The sequence below is a fragment of the Amphiura filiformis genome, chromosome 14 (genome assembly GCF_039555335.1).
Source record: "Amphiura filiformis chromosome 14, Afil_fr2py, whole genome shotgun sequence".
Taxonomy (NCBI): domain Eukaryota; kingdom Metazoa; phylum Echinodermata; class Ophiuroidea; order Amphilepidida; family Amphiuridae; genus Amphiura; species Amphiura filiformis.
Window position 1 is genome coordinate 44,070,317 of NC_092641.1, and position 26,634 is coordinate 44,096,950.

The following is a 26,634-nucleotide window of genomic DNA, read 5'->3' on the forward strand; positions in this document are numbered from 1 at the left end:
AATGGAAAATAGCAGGGAATATAACAAAATTGTTATTTTTGTAACAAAATTGTTATTTTTGTAACAAAATTGTTATTTTTGCTATTTTTATAACAAAATTGTCTTAAAAAATGTTGGAAATATGAGCAAATATATATGCATCAACCTGCAAGAAAAATTAATGCATCCAAAATCACTGCACGGATTGCACTCCCATGCATTATACACAATCAATGCATGGTTTGTATTTTTCTAACATTTGCTCTGATTGGTTCTCACTATATCTAAGAGTGTATGAAATCTGGATGAGATAAATATAACATTCTAAACATTCCAGCTGACTTTGACTTCAGATACACTGTATCTTTCATGTTTATGTAAATAAATTCCCAAATGTGACTTTAATGTCATCATTTTAGTAACTGCCTCCAGTGACTGACTAATGCACCAGGCCACTATAAATCATGGATTTATATAGCACAATACCTAAGATCATTGCGCCTTACAGATTTAATTCCCATATTCTCTCATATCAAAGGCCCCTCTAATAATCGCTTCACCATTTTTTTCAACCACACTGGTCCATAAATGCTGCCAAAACACCATACAGTACCCGTATTTTCGAACATCAATCGACGATTTCACAATACCCATTATTGACAGTGTTTACAGTCATGGACGAAGAAAATAACAGACCATGTACAAGCAGTCAAAGTCTCCGCAGCATCCGATAATGAGGGCTGATTGTTCCATGAAATGCGACAGGCAAAACTGCTATGCACTTACTGCATATTTTTACAGTCTATCGCATATATCGCGTAGGCACGCAAAGCTGGCTTGATTGTTAGACACAACAAGATGGAACAATCGGTCCTCATGAATATGCGAGAATTCACAGCATACAATACATGGGGACTTTGTTGATACAGGGTCTGTATTAGTCTGTGTTTACAGTAATTTGTAGAAATTCCATATTTTTTGTGGAGCACTGTAGCATTGCCACATGGTATTAATGATGTTTTAATCAGAATCATCATTGTAAAAAAGGCCTCTTATTATAATGCCCCCCCCCCCTTTTGGAAAAAGTAAGTATAATAACTTTTATGTCAAATACAGTATATAAGAAAGTCATCACTTCACATACCTTCCGAGATCCACATCATATTCGCCATCATCTTCCCCACACGAGACAGTGCAGTCTTTGCTACTAGGAGTCACACAACGCCTAGAGCTAGCATCCCTAGCCTGTGTCAGCTCACAGCGTTCATCAACCGTCGGCTGACAATCCCCGTCACTATTGCCGTCTGTTTGCTCAGAGTCAACTTCATCAAAGAAGACGTACCCTGACCAGCAGACACAAGAGCCGTCTACGGTCTGGAAGGATCTGTATTTGCCGATGCAGTCACATTTTTCTTGTCCTGAAATCAAAATGATTGAATGATAATATATATTGAATCATTTCTGTTACAAAGAAACAGACCCATGGAAGATCAACTCTTGTCTTTGGGCTTTTATGTGTATAAATAAAATTGAAAGGAATTTTATTTCAATGTAATATATAATTTTTTTCATATTGGTTTCAAAACTGAAGCAATGTTAAATATTCTGTCAAAGTATAGGCAAGTAATATATCAAAATCTTAATGAGCATTTAACTGTACTACATGTATAATCTTGTACTGCCGAAGTTGATCAAAATGTTTGAATGATAAGTATACACAATAAAATATAACGATCCATTCTTTGATTCCTCACGGTGAGTTGTATCAAGGCTAATCTAGACGTTAAGGGACCGTTCACAAACACTTGTTAAGGGGGCCTGATGCAAAAAGGGGGGCCCTGAAAATTGTTGACCCTCCTAAGGGGGCGCTGAAAAAAATGACCACAAATTTTCCTGGAAAAATTGAGTTTATATGTTTTTCTATGGGGTTGACCCATAATTTTCGTGTCAAAAAGGAGGGGCTCTGAAATTTTCAAGGTCTGTAAAGGGGGGGCCCCGAAAAATGTTTGTGATAAAATTGTTTTGCATCAGGCCCCCCCCTTACAAGTGTTTGTGAATGGTCCCTAACAGCAGATATCTATTTAGATGATGCTAACAGGTTGGCAACAAGATAGAAATTAACCTTCAGCTTAATACGTCGAGTTCAGTCATATTCAGGTCTAAACAGGTGCAGTCGTTGTTCAAGTGCAACTGAAGTCGAGTTCAAAAGTCGTTGTTCAACAATGCTCCCGAGGTTCATTAAGTCGAACTCAATTGGACCTTGTCGTGGTTGAAGTGCAACTTTTCCTGGTCTATACAGTCAGTTGAATTGAATTCTACTTTTTCATGCATGTCGCTGACCTGGCGAGGTGAATTTCCGGTTCGGGCGCAATTCGTGCAGGCGCATAGTGTAAACACCCAATAAAAACCACAAACACAAATTAATTTATGCTAATCCTCGATCTTAATCGAATTCGATGTCGAGTTTGAATTTGACATTTCTCTGGTCAAAAACGCGGTCCTATTCTTACCTTCCTGTGCTGTAGCGGAGCTACCACAAGGCCTACATGCACTTTGACCCAGCATATTATTGAATGTATCCGCCGGACATGCCACACAGTCTGTGATGCTATTAGCCAACTCCTGGTTTCCATAGTAACCCCTAGGACATGCAATCGGTGCACCGGAACCAGCTGGGCAGTAGAAGCCGATAGGACAAGGGTTTTCCTCTGGATTGCCAGTTCCTACAAACACACAAAGTCAATGTGAACAAAATATTTGTAACCTACACCCTATTCAATTTGTTAATAAATGCATATAAACACACATTAATTAACCTATTTCATACACAAGAAAAAAATCCTACGAGTTTGCTATTTTCATAACAAAATTGTCACTAAAAATGTTGGAAATGAGAGCAATGTAAATGCATCACCCTCAAATTAAATGCACACACCCGGAAGAACTGCACGTAGTACAAGGAATGTGTGATGGTGCATTATACACAAATTTTAATTGTATTAAAATACACTCCTGGCATTTTTGTAACTAACTTTAGCTCTAATTGGTCCTCCTTATCTAAGGAAAAACAGCAATCTTGACACCTTTCCAGAAAATAAGAAGCTGTGAATGTGACATTCTTTATGAGAGTTCACTCTTTATAGCTAATCTTGCATTTGTTCCTGACTATGAGTAGTAACATAACTGACTAAAATCATAGGTGATGTTCTACTGAAGATCAACACTTTTGCAATCAATTTAAGGGTATACGATGTATTGTTGGTCAAAGCAGCAAAAAAAAGTAGTTCACAGCATCTTGCAAATGGTAGTGAGCTTTAGCAAAAGTTGCATTGTTCAATTCATAGCGAGCGTGTAGAAGAATTCAAATATCACAAATATACTTTTGTAGGTCCTGTGATTCTTGAGTTATGTTGTAAAGAGGGCTGAAACAACAACACTTTTGTAAAACGTACATAACTCATTAACAACAATAAATTAAGCAAGTTTTCAAGTATATGATTTGTAGAATGAACTTTTGCAAAACACCAAAGTGTTATTTTTCAATAATATATTGATTCAGATAATGAAAATCAATTTTTTTTGGCTGCTTTGACTAACAATACCTCATATACCCTTAAACAAACAAAAAATCCTCATTAAGAATAAACCCTTTTCTTTTTCAAGCCCTTGTCTTGTCTCTTCATTATCATGATTTTGATGTGTCTTTACCTATAGAATTTTGATATTTATGTGTCATTAAATTTAATTTAAAAATAAGGGAAATGCTACATTGCATCATTTTCCTCCATAATTTAATTTTAATGTAAATTATGGAAATAAATAAAGATGAAGTTGAAGATAAATGAAGACAAACAAAGACCTACCTTCAGGACAGTAGTACCCATCAAGACAAATAGCACAGTCAAATCTCTCCGTATGGTTACCATAGGTTCCTGCTGGACATATACTACATGAGTCATTCACGGCATCTCTGATGTCATTATGATTAACAGCTTTGTACCCTAGAGGGCACTCCACTGGTACCTCGCTACCTTCTGGACAGTACTTGGGGTAGTAGCACCTGTGTGGGAAAATAAAAACAATATCAGAGGTACGAATATGAGGTTGCCAAGACACTGTATATTCCTGTACCTAATGGGCTATTCCATTTAAAATCCACACTACCTCTGTGGAAGATTCTGGAAATATCTTCCACAGAGGGAGTATGAATATCAAATGGAATTAACATATTAGGCAGCTTACACCCTCTGAGAAAGATTCAACTTGAATCTTCCACTGAGGGAAGGTGAGTGTCAAATGAAGCTTCTAGTGTGTTAATTCCATTTGAAATTTATACTCCCCCTGTGGAAGATATTTCCAGAATCTTCCACAGGGTAGTGTGGATTTTAAATGGAATCGCCCAATACTCTTAGAAATCAGTCATATTGATTTGTCATGCACGGGGACAAATATAGTCAGTTTTTATAGGGCCAGGGAGTAGCTAAACTTCACTAAAAAAACCTACCTGAAAAAACGTATCCTGATTCCGTAACCGTATTTGAAGCTCTTGCAAACATTCTTTTGAAAAATTAGTTGTTGCTTTAGAATTAAAATTTTGCTTCATGCTCAAAAGGGTAAAATCTTCCCCCAGTGTTCCCAAAAATTGGATGAGATAGTTAAATATTAGTTGACATAATGTATATGATGCAACCAAAGAGTAGTAATTGCAGTTACCCAACATGTAAAAAATTATTCTTAATACGATGTACTTACAGTGTTGGTGCACTAGCTGCCAGTGGGCAATAGTACCCACCAGGGCATATGGGTGGTTCCCCCGTGACACCTTCACAGTAATGCCCAGCTCTGCATGAAACTTCAATAGATGCACCTAGAATTGAAGACAAAAAAAATGAGTAAATAAATTACCAAATTTAGAAAAGAAAATGGCTGTGTTGGAACTGTGCAATTGCTGTCTTGCGTATTCTGTAAGTGATATTTTTACAGGAACTGCATATGGAATATTTAAATGTTTCAAAACAGCCTACCATGCACTTTTCAAAACAGTGCTTTCCAGGTGTCCACAGTATAGCGATTAAAAGAGCCATAGGACAGCCTATTTTATGGTGATAATTTCTCACGGAGGTATAAGTGTGTTAGTGTTATAGACCTGATGGAGAAGTCCTCTTTTGGTCTATACACTAGCGTGCTCGCCTTTTAATCCCAGGGTCGTGGGTTCGAGTCCCGGCAGGACCGGAAGTGGCTCTAGAAGGCGCAGGATACTTCCGTGAGCGGTTTGTGACAGAAATGGTGGCAGCAGTGGTCCCAGGTGTTTGTTAAACACCAGGCGGATCCATCGGTATGTGTTAGGCATTCTTGCTCATATCTTTGGAACTGGTTGTTCAATTTCAATGGGGTTTTCTGCAAAATCCAGCTTTAAAAATGCTTGTTACTATCCTATAAGAAACTGAAAATTTAATATTTTCGAGTTCTAACTGATTTTGCTTGATCGCATCACATTATACAAAAATCTCCAAATATGACTTTACACGGCATGTCAACTACTTTACGAAAATTAAAACATATTCAGTAAGTATCTCTTACCTTCTGGACATTCGTAAGTAGCCCTGCATGGAATGCCATGTATATTGATAGTATCGTTGGGGCAATAGTATCCTGGCGTACATAGAGGGCAGTCTTCGTTACTAACACGTCCAGTTGTAGTGCTCATGCGACCTCCTGTGCAGGGCTGTGGTTCCGCGGTACCTTCTTCACAATAATGACCCTCAGGACATGGGAAGAAGTTGGAATCTGTCATGCCTGGAAGAAAATGTTAAAAAACAGATTAATAACATACACCACATGAATAATGAACAAAACTCTCTCAAAGGAGTGTCTAATATTGATTCATATAACCTCTGCATATGATGTTGTATGACAGGATGCACTGCCTGAGCTTCAATCCCCTCTCCCATTTCTAAGGGTAATTTTAATTTAAAAAAATAGCAAAAAGCTTTGCTCTTAGGACAATTTTTTTCAAAACATGGACCCATGTCTAAGGAAATTCTGTAAATATTACCCAGTTTTGGACGTTTTTCTAAACATGGACCAGTGTCCAAATATTTTCTGTGAAAAAACTACCCCACAAGCCTTGGGATTTGCAGTGGAAAACAGATCTATTTGGGCAGCAGATCCCTGTATACTTCAACATAGAAGTACCCTGGCCCAATCCCTGATATTGACACTTAATAAGTGCTATTACTTCCAAACAGTAATGACGTATTGGGCTATTCCATTTAAAATCCACACTACCCCTGTGGAAAATTCTAGAAATATCTTCCACAGGGGGAGTATGAATTTCAAATGGAATTAACACACTAGAAGCTTCATTTGAAACTCACCCACCCTCTGTGGAAGATTCAGATTGAATCTTTCTCAGAGGGTGTGTGAAATTCAAATGAAGCTACCAAATGTGTTCATTCCATTTGATATTCATACTCCCCTGTGAAAGATATTTCAGAATCTTCAACAGGGGTAGTGTGGATTTTAAATGGAATAGCCCATTGAGCTTACCTGTTTCATTACAGTAGTACCCAGCAATACATTGATGACATTCCTGCATACTCTCTGCTCCTGATGTGTCTCTATAGTGATATAGTGGACACTCAATGGGTGCTATTCCTTCCAAGCAGTAATGACCCAGTGGACACGCATATAACACAGGATCACCTAAAACAAAATGGAACAATAGAAAAATTATTCAAGAAAAATGTGTAAGGCTTAAAAAAAACCAATGCCATGTCTCAAATGCTTGGCAGTTTCAAAAACGAATGCGGATGCATTGGGTTTTTATCAAAGAAATTTTTAAAACTTAATTTTAAATTTAAATGTCATTTGCGGGTGTTCAAAAGTACACAGCATAAAATTGCAGTTCATTTTAGCAACTGAAGTATAAATATCAACTGTTTTATACCCATAATCGAATCTAGTAAATTTTCTTCAAAATGTTTCTCAGAATTTCGTGATTTTATGGCAAAAAACTAACAAAATATATCTAAAAAACAAAAAAAAGAAATTAAGTTGCTGCTTCAGCTGAAATGGATGCGCTAAGATTATCTAAAGTTATTGTGACTAAAATGTAAAGACTGCCTTAAAATAATTTTGAAATTGCATATTTTTATATCACAAAATCTAAAAAATTGTCTTATTTGGCAGGAAAGAAGTGGAATAAGAAACTAAAGATGGAGAAATTTGAGGAATAAGTCAGAACAGAAATATTTTATAGACCATGCCAGAAGTTAACACAGACATTTTGTCTGAAAAAATTTGATCCCAATCCAATCTGGCATAAATATTGACCAATACCTAATGACAATAGTCTTATCTTCCACGCTTGACAGGTCTATTTTGATTGGTTACTCAAATGATTATGTACAGTAATTAACCAATCAAAAGACACTTACCTTCCAAGCAGTGTTTGCCAGATGGACAAGGTGCACAATCCTCGACCCTACTACCAAATGTCTCATTCCTATATGTATCATTCACACATGGTATAGGGTCATTTATGCCTTCTGGACAATAGTGGCCTGCTGGACATGGTCCAGCACACATGGTGTTATTGTAACACTGGTCTTGGTCAGCGTTGGCCGGAGGTAGCTCACCAGCTGGAGTGAACTCATAGCTCCCGCTAAGACAGAAGTAGCCTTCTGCGCAGTCTCCTTTCAGTTGGCCTCCTCTGTGTTGAGAACAAAAATCCATTATCAAGCAGAGTATTCAAATGCATAGACTTGAAAAGACAATCATTAAGTTCATTTAAACGAATGCCACAGAAAAATGGTGAAGTCAAAATATTTCACCCAGTAATTCAAAATAAACTCCTCAACAAAAGTTTGGAAAGTTTTTTTAAGCATCTGTATCTCCAATTATTTGTGACATATTCATATCGTGTTGCATATCACTGGATAGCTACAATACTCCCTTTACAATGACAACCCATTTGAAACAACAACATTTTTCACGGCTGAGTACACGCCTTGTGAATGTAGTGGGATCTCAAAATGAATTTGCCAAATTGACCATTATTCTGTGCTCAAACAAAGCTAGCCACTATCCTCAATAGCGGGTGGAAAAACCACAGGCAGCCACAATAGTCAGGCACCTTCTCCTCATGCTGCTCACCGATCTGGTTACACGTTACTGTGGGATGGAATTCCATTCTTCCACAAGGATTCGTTGCAGGTCATTCAATGTGGTTGCCTATGGGCTTCTTTGGCACGCACAGCACGATCAAGCTGGTCCCAAGTGTTCAATCGGGTTGAGGTCTGGCCCCCGGGTCTGGCCTGATGGCAGGCCATTTTGACTCTACTCCCATATTCTGTAGGTAGTCGTTGACTACCGTGGCTATGTGGGGCGAGCGGTGTCATTTTGGAGGATTGCATTAGGTCCCAGATTGTGAAGCTATGGGATTGCAGCTTGCTGCACAGAATAATGGTCAATTTGGCAAATTCATTTTGAGACCCCACTACATTCACAAGGCATGTACTCAGCCGTGAAAAATGTTATGGTTTCAAATGGGGTGTCATTGTAAAGGGGAGTATTGTCGCTATCCAGTGATATGCAACACGATATGAATATGTCACAAATAATTGGAGATACAGATGCTTGAAAAAACTTTCCAAACTTTTGTTGAGGAGTTTATAATTATATTTATTAGCTCCATCCTTATCATTTCATGTTGGTCTTTGAAGAAGTAAATAGTTACTGGTAATATAATGATTGCTATCTAAAAAAGCCATAAATCAAAATACTTATTTACCAAATAATATATTTATTATCATTTTTTATCTTCATCCTCATCATTTTCCTTCAGGAGGATTTGGGGTTTTGATGATAATAAACATATTATAAATGATAATGAATTGTTCAATTGATTTGTTGTTCTTTTCCTTGTTCTATATCTTCAATAATGTTTTATTCTTTTCCCTCTAAACAGACCAGCATTCTTTTATAAACATTTTAAAGCCTGACTTGAGTATTTTGCTTGAGCCGGTCCCAACAGGACCCAAGTGTGTCTCCGCATGGTGAGACAATTTAAACAAGCAAACAATTAATGATATTCAATATCTTACCTGCAGTAAGAGCCAGACAAACAAGGCCTGCATTCAAACTCAGCTTTCAACCCAGTCACATTGGCCTCAGTAAATGTACCATTTGGACATGGTATTGGGTATCGTGTAGCTGGAAAAAAAAAAGAGTAAAAATAAGATTCTTGTTTTTGTATCAGTTCAGATTTCACACCACCAAATATATGGTTGAGTGCCCTTACTATTAATTTTACTGCCTGTTTCAATCCATGGCAAAAACACCTTATACACATATAAATTAGATATTAAAATGAGTTGAAATATGCTTGCTTCTGGCTTAATTTGGATTGGTCATGATTACTATAAATGAATTAAATCCTGCAAGTGTACCACAGATGTGAGAGATCTAGTAACTTATAATGATTTTGAGCGCCCTTTTTCTTTTGTTTTCTGTCTAGAAATATTTTATTAGGTTTATCTGGGGTTGAGAGAAACCCATTACAATATGTACCACAATGGACAATTCCAGTTGAAATCCATACACCCCCTATGGAAGACATGACCTTAATCTCCCACACAGGGGTGTAGATTTCAAACGGAGTCACCCATTTTGGTAACCCCATTTGAAATTCATACTCCCTGTGAGGGAGCCTAAGGTCATGTCTTCCATAGGGGGTGTATGGATTTTAACTGGAATAACCCATTTTGGAGTAGACGATACTGAATGGGTTCACACTCCCTGTGTGGGAGGTTAAGTTCATGTCTTCCATAGGGGGTGTATGGATAACCCATTTTGGAGCAGACGACACTGAATCTTACCTTCTGGACAATAGTGGAAAGCAATGCACGGCTTTGGATCTGGGAACAGTGCACTCTGACAGTAAAACCCTGCTTGACATGGGATACATTCAGACTGTCCTTCATCCGGCTGATAATTACCCACACCGCATGGGGTAGGGGCCGCTGACCCCTCCTCGCAATAATGACCCACTGGACACTTGTACTGTCTTGGCGTAGGTGTCGTTATGGTATCATTAGCCGGGCAGTAGTAACCTTGGTTACATGGGCCGGTAGCGTTCACTTGCCCGGGGGTGTCACAGTAGTAGCCACCTGGGCATGGTTGGCATTCATCCACACCAGCTGCGCCCGGGATAGTCCTGATGGTTCCTACAGGGCATTGTACAGGAGCTCTTGTTCCTTCGTCACAGTAGTGTCCTTCAGGGCAGAGTCCGTTGTCGGGGAATAGCACAGTTGATGTTGGTACTTTATCCCATGCTCCACCTGAACACCAGTAGCCTTCTTGGCATGGACCTGTTAGTAGATGATGACAAACAAACAAACAAACAAACCAGGTAATAAATGGCAGCAAACCTGAACACCAGGAAGTAACACTTTTAAAATAAAAGTATGAAATATCTTATTTGAAAATGCACATATAAATCAGACAACTTTTCAGAAATAGAATACACACAATTTTCTGTAAAAGAGCATAAACTTATGATGACTGTCTAACAACTATAATTTGATCTATTTCTGAATACTCAATTAGACCTTGACTTAACCCCTTCTACTCGCCAATGACCAATGGTTAAATAATCTTGATGGCAAGACTGTTGATCAGCCAAACAGCATGATTATTTATCACTTCTGTATTTAAGCTTGTGTACGCTCAACGCACAGGAGGCCACATAGGTATTAAAAAATCTAGTAGAATTCCATCAGAACCAATGAAACAATGATCAAACCTAAGAATTATAGATTTAATCTAACACTCCAATGTTCACTCAAAGCATCTGTCTAGGGTCAAAAGGCCGCCGGTTTAGATCTGGCGGAGTACGTATGGTTTTTTTTCAACAATTATTCTGAGGAGATATTGGTAGAGTTTAAACCTATACACACAACTAAAATTGTTCACTTAAGTGAGCTTTCGACACGACGACTCTGTGTCTTTTTCAAACTGATGGTGATTGGGTTATTGATCTTTATTGTGAGGAGGTTAAAAACTCATAATTTCCACTTTCACAACTTTGGATAAGGCCATCTTAATTAAATCCTGTGTCTGAAAGCTTGTGAGAAATTGAAAACCTAATGCGGAATGCGGTGTTGTTTACTGTATTTTTTTTAACTTAAATTTTTTTATGTGTCAGTACAGGATTTCGATCAAGCATTTTGTGCAAAAAATATCAAATGTTGGAATAGCAGACAAAAAAATCACTGCTACAAATTATTATTCCCTTTTATTATTTTTGTGTCCAAAGTTTGCGAAAAAAATCGAAAACTTGAAATCAAATACGAATTTTGAGTTTTATTTTCACATTTTTGTTTAAAAAATAAATAAAAAGAGATAATAAAAAATGAATTTCTTGATTTTCAAAGAGGACTACGCGCACGAGTTAACTAACGCGCGCGGCAGCTTTGAGACACAGGATTTAATTAAGATGACCTAATATAATTGTAGACATTACCTGTTGGGAAGCTATTGCCAAGCCCTTCACAATATCTGCCTGATATACAGTAGGTACACTCCTCCTCAGCACTGATGCCGGTGATGTTATTGAAGGTTCCTTCGGGACACTGGATTGGAAGTTGCTCACCGTATGGACAATAATGACCTGAAATGCACAACAATAATGTTATGAGTAAAAATGTGACATGATCTGGTCCATGGAGGCCAAAGGCGGCAAATAAAATTGAGATAAAGGCAAAAAATGGAACAAAAAAACAGTAAAATACATAAGAAAATAGACATCACAAAACTTCATAATATTAGAACCAAGTGTGCTAGACCTTTGGTGTTTTCAATATATGATAGCATAATGTTTGTAGAAGGTAATAATTATGGTAACTCAATTTTCAAAAATGCCTCCTTTGGCCTCCATGGACCAGATCGGAACCTGCATTTAAATTGGGTTAAATCAATTTTACGTTTCATTGCACTGAATCATAAAAAAGAAATTGAATATTTTTCAAATCATAAAGTAGCTCTCAGAAAAAACCATATTGTAACATAACGTACACAGGGTACCTTGGATTAGGGTCAATATCTATTTGCATATGGGGAATTGGTCATTAACCAGAACCCTAACCCTGACATCACTTCAGGTGATATCAGAGTTAACATGAACCCTAACCCTGGTATCTCCTGAGGTGATGCTTTAGATGAACAATTCCCTATCTGCATAACTAACCTTTTCCAGCAGATCTGGTTATTTCTAGACAAATGGAACATTTGTAACAATTTAACTACTTTTTAGCAACTCTATTCATGCTGTAATTGCTACACAACAACGTCTATAATTTGAAAATGCAATATCATAATAATCTCATTAATCTGAAAGTCTTGGGCTATTCCATTTAAAATCCACACTACCCCTGTGGAAGATTTTGAAAATATCTTCCACAGCACAGGGGGAATACAAATTTCAAATGGAATGAACACATTAACAGCTCCATTTGAAACTCACCCTCCCTCAGTGGTTTTTAAATGGAATAGTCCAATCAGCTTATTTTGTGATCCTCTTTTAAACGAAATACAAAAGACAATCTACTACAACTGCAACATCAAGCAATGTGTACTGTAAACCAAATTACTTAAGAGTAAAGTAGAGTAATGCTAAGAAATCCTCACCTGATTTACATGGGTCTGGTACCGTCATATTCTGTTCTTCACACATCATACCAGCAGGACACAGTGTACAGTTATCCTGGCCTTCATTAGGCTGGTAGGTGCCTATATCACAGCTTAGTTCTAGCAGGGTACCTGCAGGGCAGTAGAAGCCTGGTGGGCATGGGTAGCCCATGCCTGAATCACCTGCTGGTGTAGCGGTAGTACTGCCACCTGTGCAGACATAGCTGTAGGAGAACACAGAAGATATGGAACAAATTATGTAACTACAGTATTTTACTCTCAGCAAGTCAGTGACATCATCACCATGTTAAGGTAGGTGTTTTGTGTACGCATATGTGACTTGTCTTTAAATAAATTAAAAAAATAGTGCGCTACTCACAGGCACAACGCCTCGACATTGATCCACAAGCCTCAGTACACTTTACAGGTTGCCGCTGACCACTATGGCCCCACATCATTCCATAAACCATTTAACAACAATTCAGGGACTTTGCTGCTACAAGAGCGCATACCCTAGACATTCCACAAATAACCTTCGCAACCAGGATCAGCTCTCCCGAGTTTCGTACGGGTTACAACGAGACAAATAGCAGTAAGTTCCTTGTCCAGGGGAATTTCAAGCTAACTCAAATTTTCAACAAGTGCATACTAGGCATCGCACGGGTTAGAACCCGCAACCTCTCACACGAGAGACGAACGCCTTAACGATTGAGCTAACTTGACTGCATCTAAAATAAAGTAGAGAAAATAGTAGGCCTACACTCTCCAGATCACCTTGTGTAGATAGTTTTTCATATTTAAAAAATGCAGTTGTAAAAGTTGCATATGAGTCCATACGAGTCAACTTTCAAACAATGCAGTTGGTGATGCCTATTCATGTGTTTGTTAAGGAAAGTTACTCCTATGGACTCAGGTGCAACATTTTAAATAGCCTTCATTTTTTACATAATGAGCCATTGTGACCGATCGCAACGATATGTGACAATATAAAATGGTCCACATATGTATGCAACAAATAAGGCTACACATACCTCTTTACATTTCGTAAAATATTTTGTCCATTTATTTCAAAAAGTGTTAGGGCGACCTTATAAATTGTGGATCCAACGATTAAAAGCACTGACTATATACCCAGTGGTACCAGGATCAAATCCTGGTCCTGAATTTAAAGAAATAAGCTGACTTCAGGTGAAGAATAAATAATGATCAAGATTAAAAAGTCATTCTCCTTACCCTGGGTCGCAGTCAGGTGCCTGGTTGACCTTGACAAATCCCTGCATATTACACCATTTTCCTGGTGGGCATTCATCACAGTCCCCTTCATTAGTCACCCCATAATCCATGGAGAAGGTTCCTGCAGGACATGGCTCTGGGTACACTGTACCGTTGATACAGTAGTAACCTTTGGGACAGATGTCATTACCGGTGAAGGTCGTGTTGTCACTTTCATCAACCTGAGGTCAAAGGTCAAATTAATTGATTTAATTAGGATAAATATGCTTCCTTCATAGTGCATGGATGATGGTTACATTTTTTTCTCCTTTTTATACTAATTTTGACTAAAAATTCAGAGCTGCTTACTTATGTGAAGCCATGAAGCAGCAAAAAAATTTATTAAAGCGGGTCAAAAATGTAATAAAAACAGATATCCTGCAGAGAACTTAGCTACTTTTTGGAAATTAAAAAAAATGCATAGTGCTTAGGAATCTTAGCTACAGGAAGCCGAGACATATCTTACTTTTTTGCCTTGCGATGCATACCAGAACTCTGCACAAATTTGATATATCATTTACACAATTCTGAATTATTGCTTATATATAGCCCATAAAAAAAGAACTGCAAAGGCCCCCCCCCCAAAAAAAGATTTTTCACATGTTCCTCACACTCATTTGATTCATACTGCATGTTTGCTAGAGCAAAATTGCAGAAATGTAATATTATTTTGTTTTATTTTTACATTTTAACCAAATTTGGCCAAAAATCGACTGTAAAATCAATGTTCAATATCAATTATTTTTTGATATTATAAAATTCAATTTATAAAATATAAAATAAAAAAACTGCATACCACATTAGATTTCAAACTCCCATGGGACATGAGATAATTTTTTTTTTTTGCCTAACAATAAAAAATGTAAAAAATTCTTCCAAAATTGAACCACTTACCATATCATCAAATGGTGTAGCCTCCGACGCTCCTTCAATACAATAGAACCCAGCGTAACACAACCCAGTAGGCTCAGTCAGCGCAGGAGTCTCACAGTACATACCAGCAGTGCATTGTATGCAATCAGCCTCTTCTTCATAGCCGGTTACATTGCCATATGTACCTGGAGGACATGGGTACGATTCCCCATTGCCAGTGCCTGCTGTGCAGTAGTAGCCACGAGGGCAGTCTTCTGGTACACTTATAGGGCCGACTGTTAAGAAAGTAGGAAAAAATTGCTTATTGATTGCCCACTGGAACTCAGAACTGAGCCAACTTCACCACCTTTCAACTTCTTTTTTTAAGTTTGTAAGTTACAAGTTTATTTATTTCACATCACAAAAACCAAAAATAAAGATTTGGCGCATAAGAATTTGTAAAAATCTGTATCACAATTAGTCAATTTTTTTCTTCAATTTTTGAGCAAAAATGAGGCCAATTTGGGGAAAAATGCTTTATTTGGCATACCAATTTCCAGACAGAGAGAGAGAGTAGACACTGATCCTTTGGGGCAGTGCTAACTTAGTAGCCATTCTTTTGGGACACTCTATATAACATATTTAACTGAAGACTTAGCATCAAAGAAGCACAAAGCTCTGCCTCTACCTCTACTTAAAGGATCAATTAAAAAAATGAAGAAGTCATTATTCTGGATCAGGAGGAACGTTGTGTGGCATAGGAGAGGCATCACAGAAGCCACATGGGAGCATATTGAGCAAATATCACTAAACAAGAAAGTGGACTCCACTTTAACTTATCTCATGCATGGGACCGGGCCATCAAGACGATACCTATCCATCTATCATTTGACTAGTCCAACATATCAGTTGCCTGATGAAGTCTGGTAATTCCATACATAAAGTAGCGAAGTTGCAAAAAGCAAGTTCCAATATTAGATTTATTTTCAAAATTCAATCCCATACTCACATTCCATAGGATCACAGTAGTAGCCAGCAGGGCAAACCTCGCATTCACTCTGTCTAGTCTGATAGTTGTACGTCCCGTTATCACATAGCAACGGCTCCCATGATCCTTTGGGGCAGTAGTGACCTATTAGGCATTCCAAGCCTACAGGTGCTGATGTGGTCTGACCACCTGGGCAATAGTAGCCAGCGTCGCATTCTTCATCTGGTAGCACATTGCCCACACCTAAATTCAGAATTTAATACATAAATATTACATTAGGTTATCCTTTGCACTATTTTTTACTGCTGTTCGCATTTTTTCCTTCCTATATACGTGCTGTACCTCAATTTTGAGTATTATCGCTTGGTTACCTATGCATGATCCTGGACCCTATAATTGATTGCAGATATTGCATATATACCTCACACTGGACACATCAAATGGGCTATTCCCCTTGTGGAAGATTTTGGAAATATCATCCACAGGGGGAGTATGAGTTTTGTATAGAATAAACAATTGGGTAACTTCTATTTGAAATACAGTTGTGGAAGATACAGGTAAAAGCATAATACAAGGGGAGTGTGAGTTTCAAAATGATTAACCCTGAGCAACTGCAGTTGAAAAAACATACTCCCCTGTGTAAGATATTTCCAAAATCTTCCAGAGGGGGAGTGAACTTTAAATGGAATGGCCCAATTTAATGATTGAATGGCAATGTCTGTTATTGTGTAAAAAGGTAAGTATTAACCATGCATAATGCTCTCCAAATCATAAACACCGCTATCAGTGTGGTTTCTTACCAATCAGTGACACACACTGACTGCCACTCACATTAGGTGAGTGGAAAATCTTCAGCTAATCTATTTGAATTTGCTACTTTTTGAATTGTATCACACAGATTTTCAAACAAATCTTTATAATCTGGAAGCTTTTGAATTCTTTTTCTGCAAGTGAAGTAACAATCCACAGCTAACAAAACTCTTGCTTAAAATTAATCCTGTCAAGAATTATCACCACTCAACAAGTGCAGACTTCTTTTGATCTGGTGTTTATATAGAGTGTATGCAATAAACCAACCGGAACCATATAACAATTGAAATGGCAGCCATGTTGGGGGGGGGGGCAGTTCTAAGGTGACATAGGGACATATCTCTAGTTTGATTCCACAAACATTCATACCTATCATCTGTTTTATTATATTATCATGCAACTTGCCCTGTGTGATACCAACCGGAGGGCAAAATTTCATTTAACTGAGGATGACTCTGTCATGAGTGATGTCGTATTGCATAGCCTCTATTCCCTATAACATACCTTCACAGTAACTCCCTGATGTACAATTGAGACAATCCTCCAACTCTATGTTGCCAAGAGTACTACTGAATGTTCCTTCAGGACATGCATATGGGACACCTGTACCTACAGGACAATAATAGCCTGCAGGACAGACATACTGGTCTGGTTCTGAGCTAGTGTGGTTGCAGTAGTAACCTTCTGAGCAGTTACCTGAAAAGAGAGATATGATCTACTTGTTAGTATAATTGGTCATGTTATCAGGTACTTTTTATATATATATATATATAATTGGAGGACCAGCTGTGTTTTTTGGTTGATTTTATGATAAGAAAATTAATATTCTATAATAATAATAATAATAATATTAAATTTGATGGATTACCAAGATTTAAGTCGAGTGGGTGCTTTGGAGCTCTTAATTTTTTGTAATTTCACTTAGTTCTTTTTTTTAATTTCAACTTTTTCTCTACCTCCTTTATTTCTTTCATTTTTTCTTTTCTTTTCTGTTCTTTATTTTTTGGAAATTTAAGTGGGTGTGTACAGGGCCGTTCCGACCATTAGGCCAGGTAAGGCGGTCGCCTAGGGCGGCAAACGCAGAGGGCGCTAAAAAAGGGTGAAAAAAGAAAAAACGGGAATGAAGAAAGAAAAGTGAAGTAAAAATGAGGGCGTATAAAAAGAAAAAATGGGCAGTATACAAATAGGTGGAAAGGGGTGAGTTTTCAAGGGGGTTACCCCCTTAACACTTTTTGGTATGCTTTGGTTTGGCGGCAGGGAGAGAGTCTTTGCCTAGGGCGGCAAAATCCCTAGGAACGGCCCTGGGTGTGTACCACATTTACTACTTTGTGGATCCGCCCCTGGTTACAAAAAGAGTTGACAGTGAAAAGGTGAAATAGAAGGCAAAATTTAGTTTTTGTTGATTCTTCGCCAGGTGTACAAAAGAAACTATTATAATTGTTCTGCCAACAGAGAGTGGTGTTACTGATTTTTTACAAGTGGTCCTTGGGAATTTCTCAGTCCAATAGCAAATTATACTTTCACTTTCAACAAAACTGATAACATCTCAACAATCTAATGCCCTGAATGATAGCCATAGGTTTCAACACAAAAAGTGTTGAGATAATTTGCTCAAAATAGCAAGAGTTATCTCAAGAACCACTGAACAAATACTAGCCTTGTTTGTACTCATTTTAATGCATTTTTCATGCCAATTCCAAATATGGTCATTAAAAAATAAACAATTCTGAAATTTTTGAATTAAAAAAAAAATTGAAACTGGTAAATAAAATGAAGAGCTTTGTTGCAAAACCCCTTACATCCACTTTTGACTTTTTGAGAAAAACAGCTTTTTTTAATTGTGCAAGTATTACTTGTTCGATTTGATTCAATTTGGGATTGGATAAAGTGTTGATGAATAGAAACTAAAATAATAGGTTTGGGACAATTTTCAAGGCTTCCTATTTATTTTATTATTTATTTTATATCACACCTTTTGTGGATGTAAGGGGTTTTGCAACAAAATAAATTTACCCCTTTTCTAGAAACCACCTTTGCAATCAAATTTGAGCCCATTTGTTTGCACTACATTATGTAACTTGACTAATGCTTTGAAAATCAAAAAGAAAAATTGAAATATCTCATTTACTTTTTTAATTATGAATTTTTAATTAAATTAAAGGAAAATGGCATTTTTGGGTATTTCGAAACTACACCTTTTGTTAATTAAAATGATTTTTTTCAAACATAGTGACCCAAAAACAGTTCCTTTTGGTTTTAATAGGTAAAGAACATTCCAGGCTACCATTATACATCAAAAAATTTAAAACAAAACAATTCTATATTCATTTTAAGTTCAGATTTCCGGAAATTCCTAAGATTTCCCAAACGGAAATATGCGATAACTCCGGAGGGAAGGTAGTATGAAGGTCAAACAACCACCAAAATGTGTATTTTTACCCACACTATAATATTATGCCAATAACTCAATTTGGCCAAAAGTGGATTTGAAACAAAGCTCTTCAAATACAGACCTGAAAATAACCTTTAATGAAAATGCTGCCAAATGCTCAAAAAAAGCTGAAAAACAGTGTAAAATTAGGGTAAAATGGCTCAAATTTAGCTGAAAATAAAAGAAAACACATTATTCATCAACATAAAAAGCTCATATCTGTTAAAAATAGGAAGAGTTTCAGGTCTGTAAATACAGTCAAACCAGTCCCACATACCTGTTGGTTCAGCCAGTCCAGGTGTTTCACAGTACGTTCCACCAGGGCAAGACAATGGTTGCTCCGAGCCTTGAGGACAGTAGTAGCCAGGTCCACACAGACCGCCGGTACTCAGGCCAAAGTCCGGACATACACAGTCATATAATGGATGACATGTATTATTGGGGTATTCATATCTGCAAAGTAGAAAAGCGATATCAATAATTACATCTAATGGGCTATTCCAAATAGAGTACAAGCGGCACGATAAAGCAACACACCGCTCATCAGTAGCAAGCAGCAGAAAGTTTGAAACCAGCATTGGAGGTAGACTCTCCTGAACAGTAGAAGAGTTCATCACATAAACCTATGCTACCAACAACTCTCCCAACAATATCATACACTTACCCAGGTGTTGGTACTACTACAGACACTCCTACATCAAATGGTCTCTTAGCATCTGACCCTCCGGAGCAGTAGAAGCCTTCATCACATAATCCAGATGGCATTTCTAGACCTGATCCTTCACAGTACATACCAGGTGGACAGTACATGCAGGCTGTAATGTTCCATTGGTCTGTAATGCGAAAGCAGGCAATTTTGTTAATAACCACAAAAGTGATCGGAACAAGCAATTTTGGTCAAAAACACAATTTCTTTTACCAAACGCATCAATAGCAAGAGTCATAAAGTGCTTCAATAGGGCTCCACAAGATTTATGTTACAACAACAACAACAACAACAACAACAAGAAGAACAACAACAACAACAACAACAACAACAACAACAACAACAACAACAACAACAACAACAACAATAATAATTATTACAAGCTACCATAAGAGGTGGCTAATAGCATTGTGGTGTACTTGCGGGGATTTGAGTGCAAGACAGGTTGTTCAAAATGGATCAAATTTTGTTATGTGCACCAAAATTAACCTCATTTTGCCCCAGCAGTTACCATCACTCTGTCATTTTTAACACCTTTGCATTAATTTGTCCTGGTAAAGTCATTCAGGTGGCAAGTCAACAGGACAAATTTGCATGCAATTTGACCCTCATTTTGTCCAGAATTGTCACAGCTTCACAGTTGTCAATAAGGTTAAGCAACCAAATGTAACCTAATAGTCTCATACATGATTTGTGTCTTCTGGATCCGTCACAAAGGATCATTGCCCATCATTGTACATAACATAGCAACCACATCATCATTACGCTATTCCAGTTAAAATCCATACACCCCCATGGAAAACAATACCTTACACTTCCACACAGGAAGTGCAAATTTCAAATGGATGCAGGCAACCACATTTAAAATTCACACTCCCTGTGTGGAAGATTAAGGTCATGTCTTCCACAGGGGTGTATGGATTTCAACCAGAATAGCTCAGAGTAGTAAGATACCAAAACTTTCTTCAACAATGTGCAAACAATCACCATTACATCAGTCCATCTCCCTCCCCCCATTTAATTATAAAGTTACCATGTATACTTACTTGTCACATTATTGTATGTTCCTGCATCACATGGGAACTCATCTTCACGTCCTGTACCCTCTGGGCAGTAATGACCAACCGGGCAATCCAGAGGGACAACGGTTGAATTCTCACAGTACTTGCCTAATGGAGAGAAAACAAACCAAACATTATTCATCAAGTAAAACAATATATAACCAGTTCTGCTGTTGTGTTACTGTACATAATATCACCTTATGATTTGTAGTGACTTACAAAATGCCCTTGTACATTTAGGGATTCACTCATGTTTCACCGTTGTTCATCACCGATTAACAACAATGCATCCGCATTGTGTGCATGGTTTACTTCAACAACGAAAACAAGCTAAAGATTGTCTAATTCACATGATTCTTTCATTTGGAATGTCTGTTTGTCATTGCTACACATCCTTCCAAGAAAATTGGTGATTTCTCTGTGGATATCAACAATAAAAAAATGATTTAAGAAACATCTTCCACAGAGGGAGTATGTTTTTCAAATCTTACACAACTGAAGTTGACCCAATTGTCTAAGACTTTCAGCTAAATCTTCCACAGGGGGACTGCGGATTTCAAATGGAATAGTCCTCTGTGCATTAACTTGATAGTAGCATTGCAAAGAACTATCACAGAACGCATGAAAGGATTGTGGACAAGACATGTAAGCTACTCACCTGCCGGACATATCTCACATGCTTCCATCTGTGCATCTTTAGCATAATAGCCAGCCAGACAAGGCACAGGTACAGCAGTACCCTCTGGACACTCATGACCAGCTGGACATATGCCACCAGTACCAGTGTTGTTAGTTCCATCGGGAGCACGCACATTAACACCTATAAGAAAACAAATTCATAAACGGTATTAATATTCCTGAGTGTGAATGAATAGGCACCCTACCAACTAGGCGCTGTTGAATTGTTCAGTCAGTAATATCTGTGGCGGTGAAAGCTACATAGAACCAGCACATCATTATTTTAAGACAAGCGTGCCGATTGGTCGACAAGGCCAAATTGATACATTGTTTACAAAATATCAACCAATCAAATGACAGCTATGTTACCATACAATTAAACAGGTCAAACGATATCAGTTCAGATTGGTGGTCTATTACTGCAGCCATTTATCTTTTTGAGGCATGACTTATTATTATATATCAAGATTATTGAATACCGTAGTTGACTGTACCACCGTACTTTTCATGTTTTGCCATATTAAATACGGTGAAACCGTACTGGTTGGCATGTCTGTATTGGGCTTTTCCAGAAATTAATGGCACCTACTTTGAAGAAGACACGGGAAAATCAAAAAAGTTTTTGATTTTTCCATGTCTTCTGTAAGGGTAAATGTTGTTAGCAATTGCGAGCACCAACATGCTATATACACCCCCTACACTTTTGAACATGAGCGTCAGTGATGATTATTTTTAGAATCAAATTGAATATTGATAGCTGATTGATCATTGATTATAAGTTATTGATTATTCCCAACACCATCTCAAACACTGTTTACCAGCATACTAAATTAAGACTGTGATCATGAACTCTGTAGGCAGGATACGGTATGTACTGCTGGCTATGTTCTTTCTTTTGTTTTTTCTTATTTTATTTGTCATATGATTTACGAGGTCAGAATTATCAAATCTGTCTTCTTTAGAGGTGAGGGCCAAAAATTTCTGAAGACCTCATTAAGGCATCAAATTTTTCAATGTTTTTCATTTCACATTGATTTTGCCTACTTACCAACAGTGCAATAGAATCCTGGATCACATGATGCAGTCTCAGTATCTCCCCCTGGAGACTCACAGTAATATCCCCCTGTGCACTGTGTACAATCAGCTACTTCACTTAGTAACTCACTGGCTCCAAAGGTGCCTACACAAACACAATCATGTATCAACATAAAATATAACATTGTTATCAACTTTGAATTGCTTTGCAGCTTATGCCTCTTCACATTTACACTGATATGAAAATAATTAAAAACAAGCTACCCAAATTATAAAGCATGAGCCTCAAGCTATGGCTGATCCTTCATGTAATTATTTTGCATATGAAAGTCTAAGCTAAACCTAACCCTAATCCTGACCTAAATTATGCATGTTTTCTTACAATTAGAGTCACAAAATTCAAAATTGACACACACAAGTCTAACTAAGCATGAGTATAGGCCAAGATATTACTCTAATCTTATCTTACTATTTATGCTTATTTTGAATAACTGGCGTTTACTAAAACTAGACTTTGTACAAGTCTTTAGAATTGATTGTCGCAGCATACGTAAAAAAAAAAAAAAAACCATCAACAAACTTAGGTTTTTGGATCTATTTCCAAACATAGGCCAAATATTATACAGAATTTGACTTTTATTGCCAGGTAGTTCCACCTAAAAGAATGAGCTGTGTTTTATTTGACAAAACAGAATAATATGATATTATATCTTAAAGCCCAAAACTTGGGCCTGTATTTTTCTGCAATCATGAGTAGTGACACCATCCAGCATGCACAGACACATACATTTACTGTATGTCCTCAGTTATACATCCCTTTCTCATGCATGTGTGTCCAACTAACAGTATTTACGGTAGTTCCAAAGGCTTGTACACCCTCTCACACACACCAACATACACTCAATCTAAATGTAATATAAACTTACCTTCTGGACATGGTTTAATATCATACCCAGTGCCAGCAGGACAGTAGAACCCAGCTGGACATGGGTCTGGCTCAATCCCTTGGACACACATATAGCTGGCTGGACAGCCCAGACATTCTGCAGCTCCTGTGTCATTCATATAGGTGGCGTTGTTACATGGTAGTGGACGGTCAGTTCCCTCGGGACAGTAGTGACCTAGTGGACAGATGTCCCCTGTGATGCCATCTGGGAAAAAAATTCAATGATTTTGTTTGAATAATGTACTTCATGTTTACTTTGCTTGTGATATTGTCACATACCAACCAGCCATCAAGAGTAAATTCATTGAAGCATCCTGCTATATCTTTGAGTCACTTGGTCTTGCCAAGCCTCGAACCCACTAACCTGGGCTGCAAAGGACAGCATGTTAGTGCATAGACCAAAAGAGGACTTCCCCATCAATGACACTAACATACTTACATCTTGGTCACAATATATGACCTTGACTGGCAATCATAAAGTGGATTCACTTTATACTTCCTCCATTCTTTACATATAAGTTGAAGAATAGGAAAGATATTGATGGAGTAGTGACAGAAAGGCCCATCTGCAATAGCTGTTAGGTGGTATATGTGTACAATATAGCAATATATAATGCAATATAGAATGCAGAATGGTCAAAATTGTTTATAGGGCAGCTATTGCAGATATGGCTTTCTTGCACCAAGCCTCGATATGCAAAAATCTTTTACACACAGAGTAACAAAAGCCTCATCATTTCCGTAAACTGATCATATAGTCAAGGACTGAACTTATTTGTAAAATGACCATTAGGCGACAAAAAAAAGAAACCCTGTTCTACGGGCGGACGAACCTTTCAAGTAGGGTCGGTCGGTCGGGTTTTTTTTTTGTTGAAAATGACCCAAAAAATCACTAAAATCTGTAAATATTTGCAATTTGAGTAAATACAAAAAAAAAATTGTTCCTGAAATTTGGGTCGGCATTCATTTGTACAGGAATTTTTTTTCCCAATTTGTTCAAAATCTGGGTCGGTTGTGCCCGTATAACAGGGTTTTCTTTTTTCATCGCCTTATGCCATTATAGAAACTAAGATCTTGCATACAGACATGGCAAAGAATGACACCAAGAATGCAACAAAATTAACATTGCAATTTGGATGCACATATTTTGGCTTCAAATTCTCATTAAATCAATATTTAATTGTTATTGTCATACGTAAATAATTAACCTCCACTGCATGCATCTTACCTTCAGGGTTAGGTATGGAAGCATTGCCTGAGCAGTAATAACCTTCCATACACTGGTCAGTTACATTGGGTTGACCTGAATACTGACAATAGTAGCCTCCATCACATGCCACACAGTCTTCCTCCTCATCTTTGCCTGTAAAGGGAACAAATTGAAGCAAACAAATTAGTTCAAAAAGTAAGGCACTAACCTCTAAAGTTTGTGGGATAGGCTTTTATGACGGGAATTCATAACAAGTAGTGGCTTTAACAGGTTCGCCTTCGGACAAGTTTAGAACCTTTAAACCGCTAAAGCTCCACTGGATAATTTTCATGGAGTTTTAATGACATCTGGTAAAACAATATATTTTGCTGAAATTTGTCACAAAATAAGGATTGAATTAGATGAACCAAATCAATTGATTGGAGGCAAACAAACTCTGCAGCACAGGATTGCCCCCCGGGGCCCTGACCTTTTGCAACAGAGAGATTGGCACTTCAAAAAAAGGGTGCCGATAAGTGAAAAACCTGTTTTTGATAAGCTTACCTGTGTATGGGTTGTAGGTACCAGGTGGACATTCCCGCGGTGTCGGTGTGCCTTCCGGACAATAATGACCGATAGGACAGTAATACCCATAAGTCTCGTTGGCAGGATTAGGTGATGTAGCACCGAGTTCACAGTAATACCCTGCTGTACATTCATCAAATGGTTCAGTCAGACCGATACTCGGACAATACCATCCTGGATCGCAGAGTGGACACTCTGAAGATGCTCTCAGACCGGTTTGGTTGCCATAGCGACCGATTGGGCAGTCTTCACCTGCGAAATGAAAGTGATGTAAACTTGTTTATACTGGAGCCCTATTTCTAGTGTTACAAAATCAGAGTTTCATTCATGTGATTTCCGTTTATTTTTCGTACCCTGCGATCGCACATCTGTGTCACTGGGCATAAATATTGTTTATGCCCGGCTTGCAACCAATCAGAAATGCGGAAATCACAAGTAAGCATGAATGCTAGATAATACTGGATTATGATAAAGATACTTTTATCTTGATGAAAGGATGATTCTACTTAACCATCCACTTCACAACATTCATTTTGATTCAAAATTCTCCTCTGAAAGTGTCCTTTTATATACCATTTGTGACCATCCACCAGAACTGAGACCGGCTTGGCGACTATTGAGATATGCTCCATTGAACTTAACAATAAACAATAGGAAACAAAGGATTTATTGACTGTTTTATTGATTTTTCACTATACTTAAATGTCAAGTACTATAGACATGATATACATCATTTTAAAGCATTTGGTTGAATATCTCAAAAATGATGATTGGCGACTTCAGGGCTCAGTTGTGCTGGATGGTCACATTTATAACTGGTAATTTTCATGCATGTACATTTTTTGCACTTTGCTGATTTTGAACAGCTTTTGATTGTCTTTAAATTCGTCATTTTGAAATTCCTCAACCAGACATACACATCGAATTACATATTTCATTGTTTACATCACATGCTGTTGTATTTGAAAGGCTGCCTTGTGCGATTTTTTTAAAACTGTTATCTAAATTGAGATGAGATACACTGTAAAATTAACTTTTATATTAATTTTGAGGCATTATCACAATATTACAATCTCATGTCCTTTCATACAAGACAGAAGCATATAAAATACAAAATAACAATATGAAATACAACAATGATAATAAAATTCACATAAGGCAGCCTTTTAAGATACATCAGTATGTAATGCAGACAACTATTTTTGCATTTTTATTTTTACAGTAATTGTGTTAAAGGGAGTCTCCAGCAATCATAACATTATACCTTATATGTTATAAAAATAATTATCAAGCACAAATCACATGGTTTTATTTAAAACAAACTCATATTGACCATAAAAACGAATAAAAACAGTCCACTCTCAACACGCTATATTTAAAATTTCTGTGCCGAAATTGTCTAAGTGCAATGA

General features: G+C 37.5%; 1 protein-coding gene across 1 annotated transcript in view; it reads right to left on the reverse strand.

The window, feature by feature from the left end:
- Positions 1–26,634, reverse strand: part of LOC140170155 (uncharacterized) — a 122,713-nt gene that overhangs the window by 30,308 nt on the left and 65,771 nt on the right. Inside the window, 23 exon segments of the mRNA XM_072193475.1 lie at positions 1,124–1,397; positions 2,490–2,702; positions 3,843–4,039; positions 4,732–4,846; positions 5,560–5,775; positions 6,529–6,684; positions 7,419–7,693; positions 9,087–9,195; positions 9,861–10,352; positions 11,507–11,653; positions 12,670–12,893; positions 13,903–14,123; positions 14,836–15,089; positions 15,803–16,024; positions 17,096–17,287; positions 19,300–19,475; positions 19,687–19,855; positions 20,775–20,897; positions 21,448–21,609; positions 22,516–22,647; positions 23,429–23,653; positions 24,677–24,811; positions 25,202–25,474. Coding sequence (XP_072049576.1) covers positions 1,124–1,397; positions 2,490–2,702; positions 3,843–4,039; positions 4,732–4,846; positions 5,560–5,775; positions 6,529–6,684; positions 7,419–7,693; positions 9,087–9,195; positions 9,861–10,352; positions 11,507–11,653; positions 12,670–12,893; positions 13,903–14,123; positions 14,836–15,089; positions 15,803–16,024; positions 17,096–17,287; positions 19,300–19,475; positions 19,687–19,855; positions 20,775–20,897; positions 21,448–21,609; positions 22,516–22,647; positions 23,429–23,653; positions 24,677–24,811; positions 25,202–25,474 — 4,702 coding nt within the window.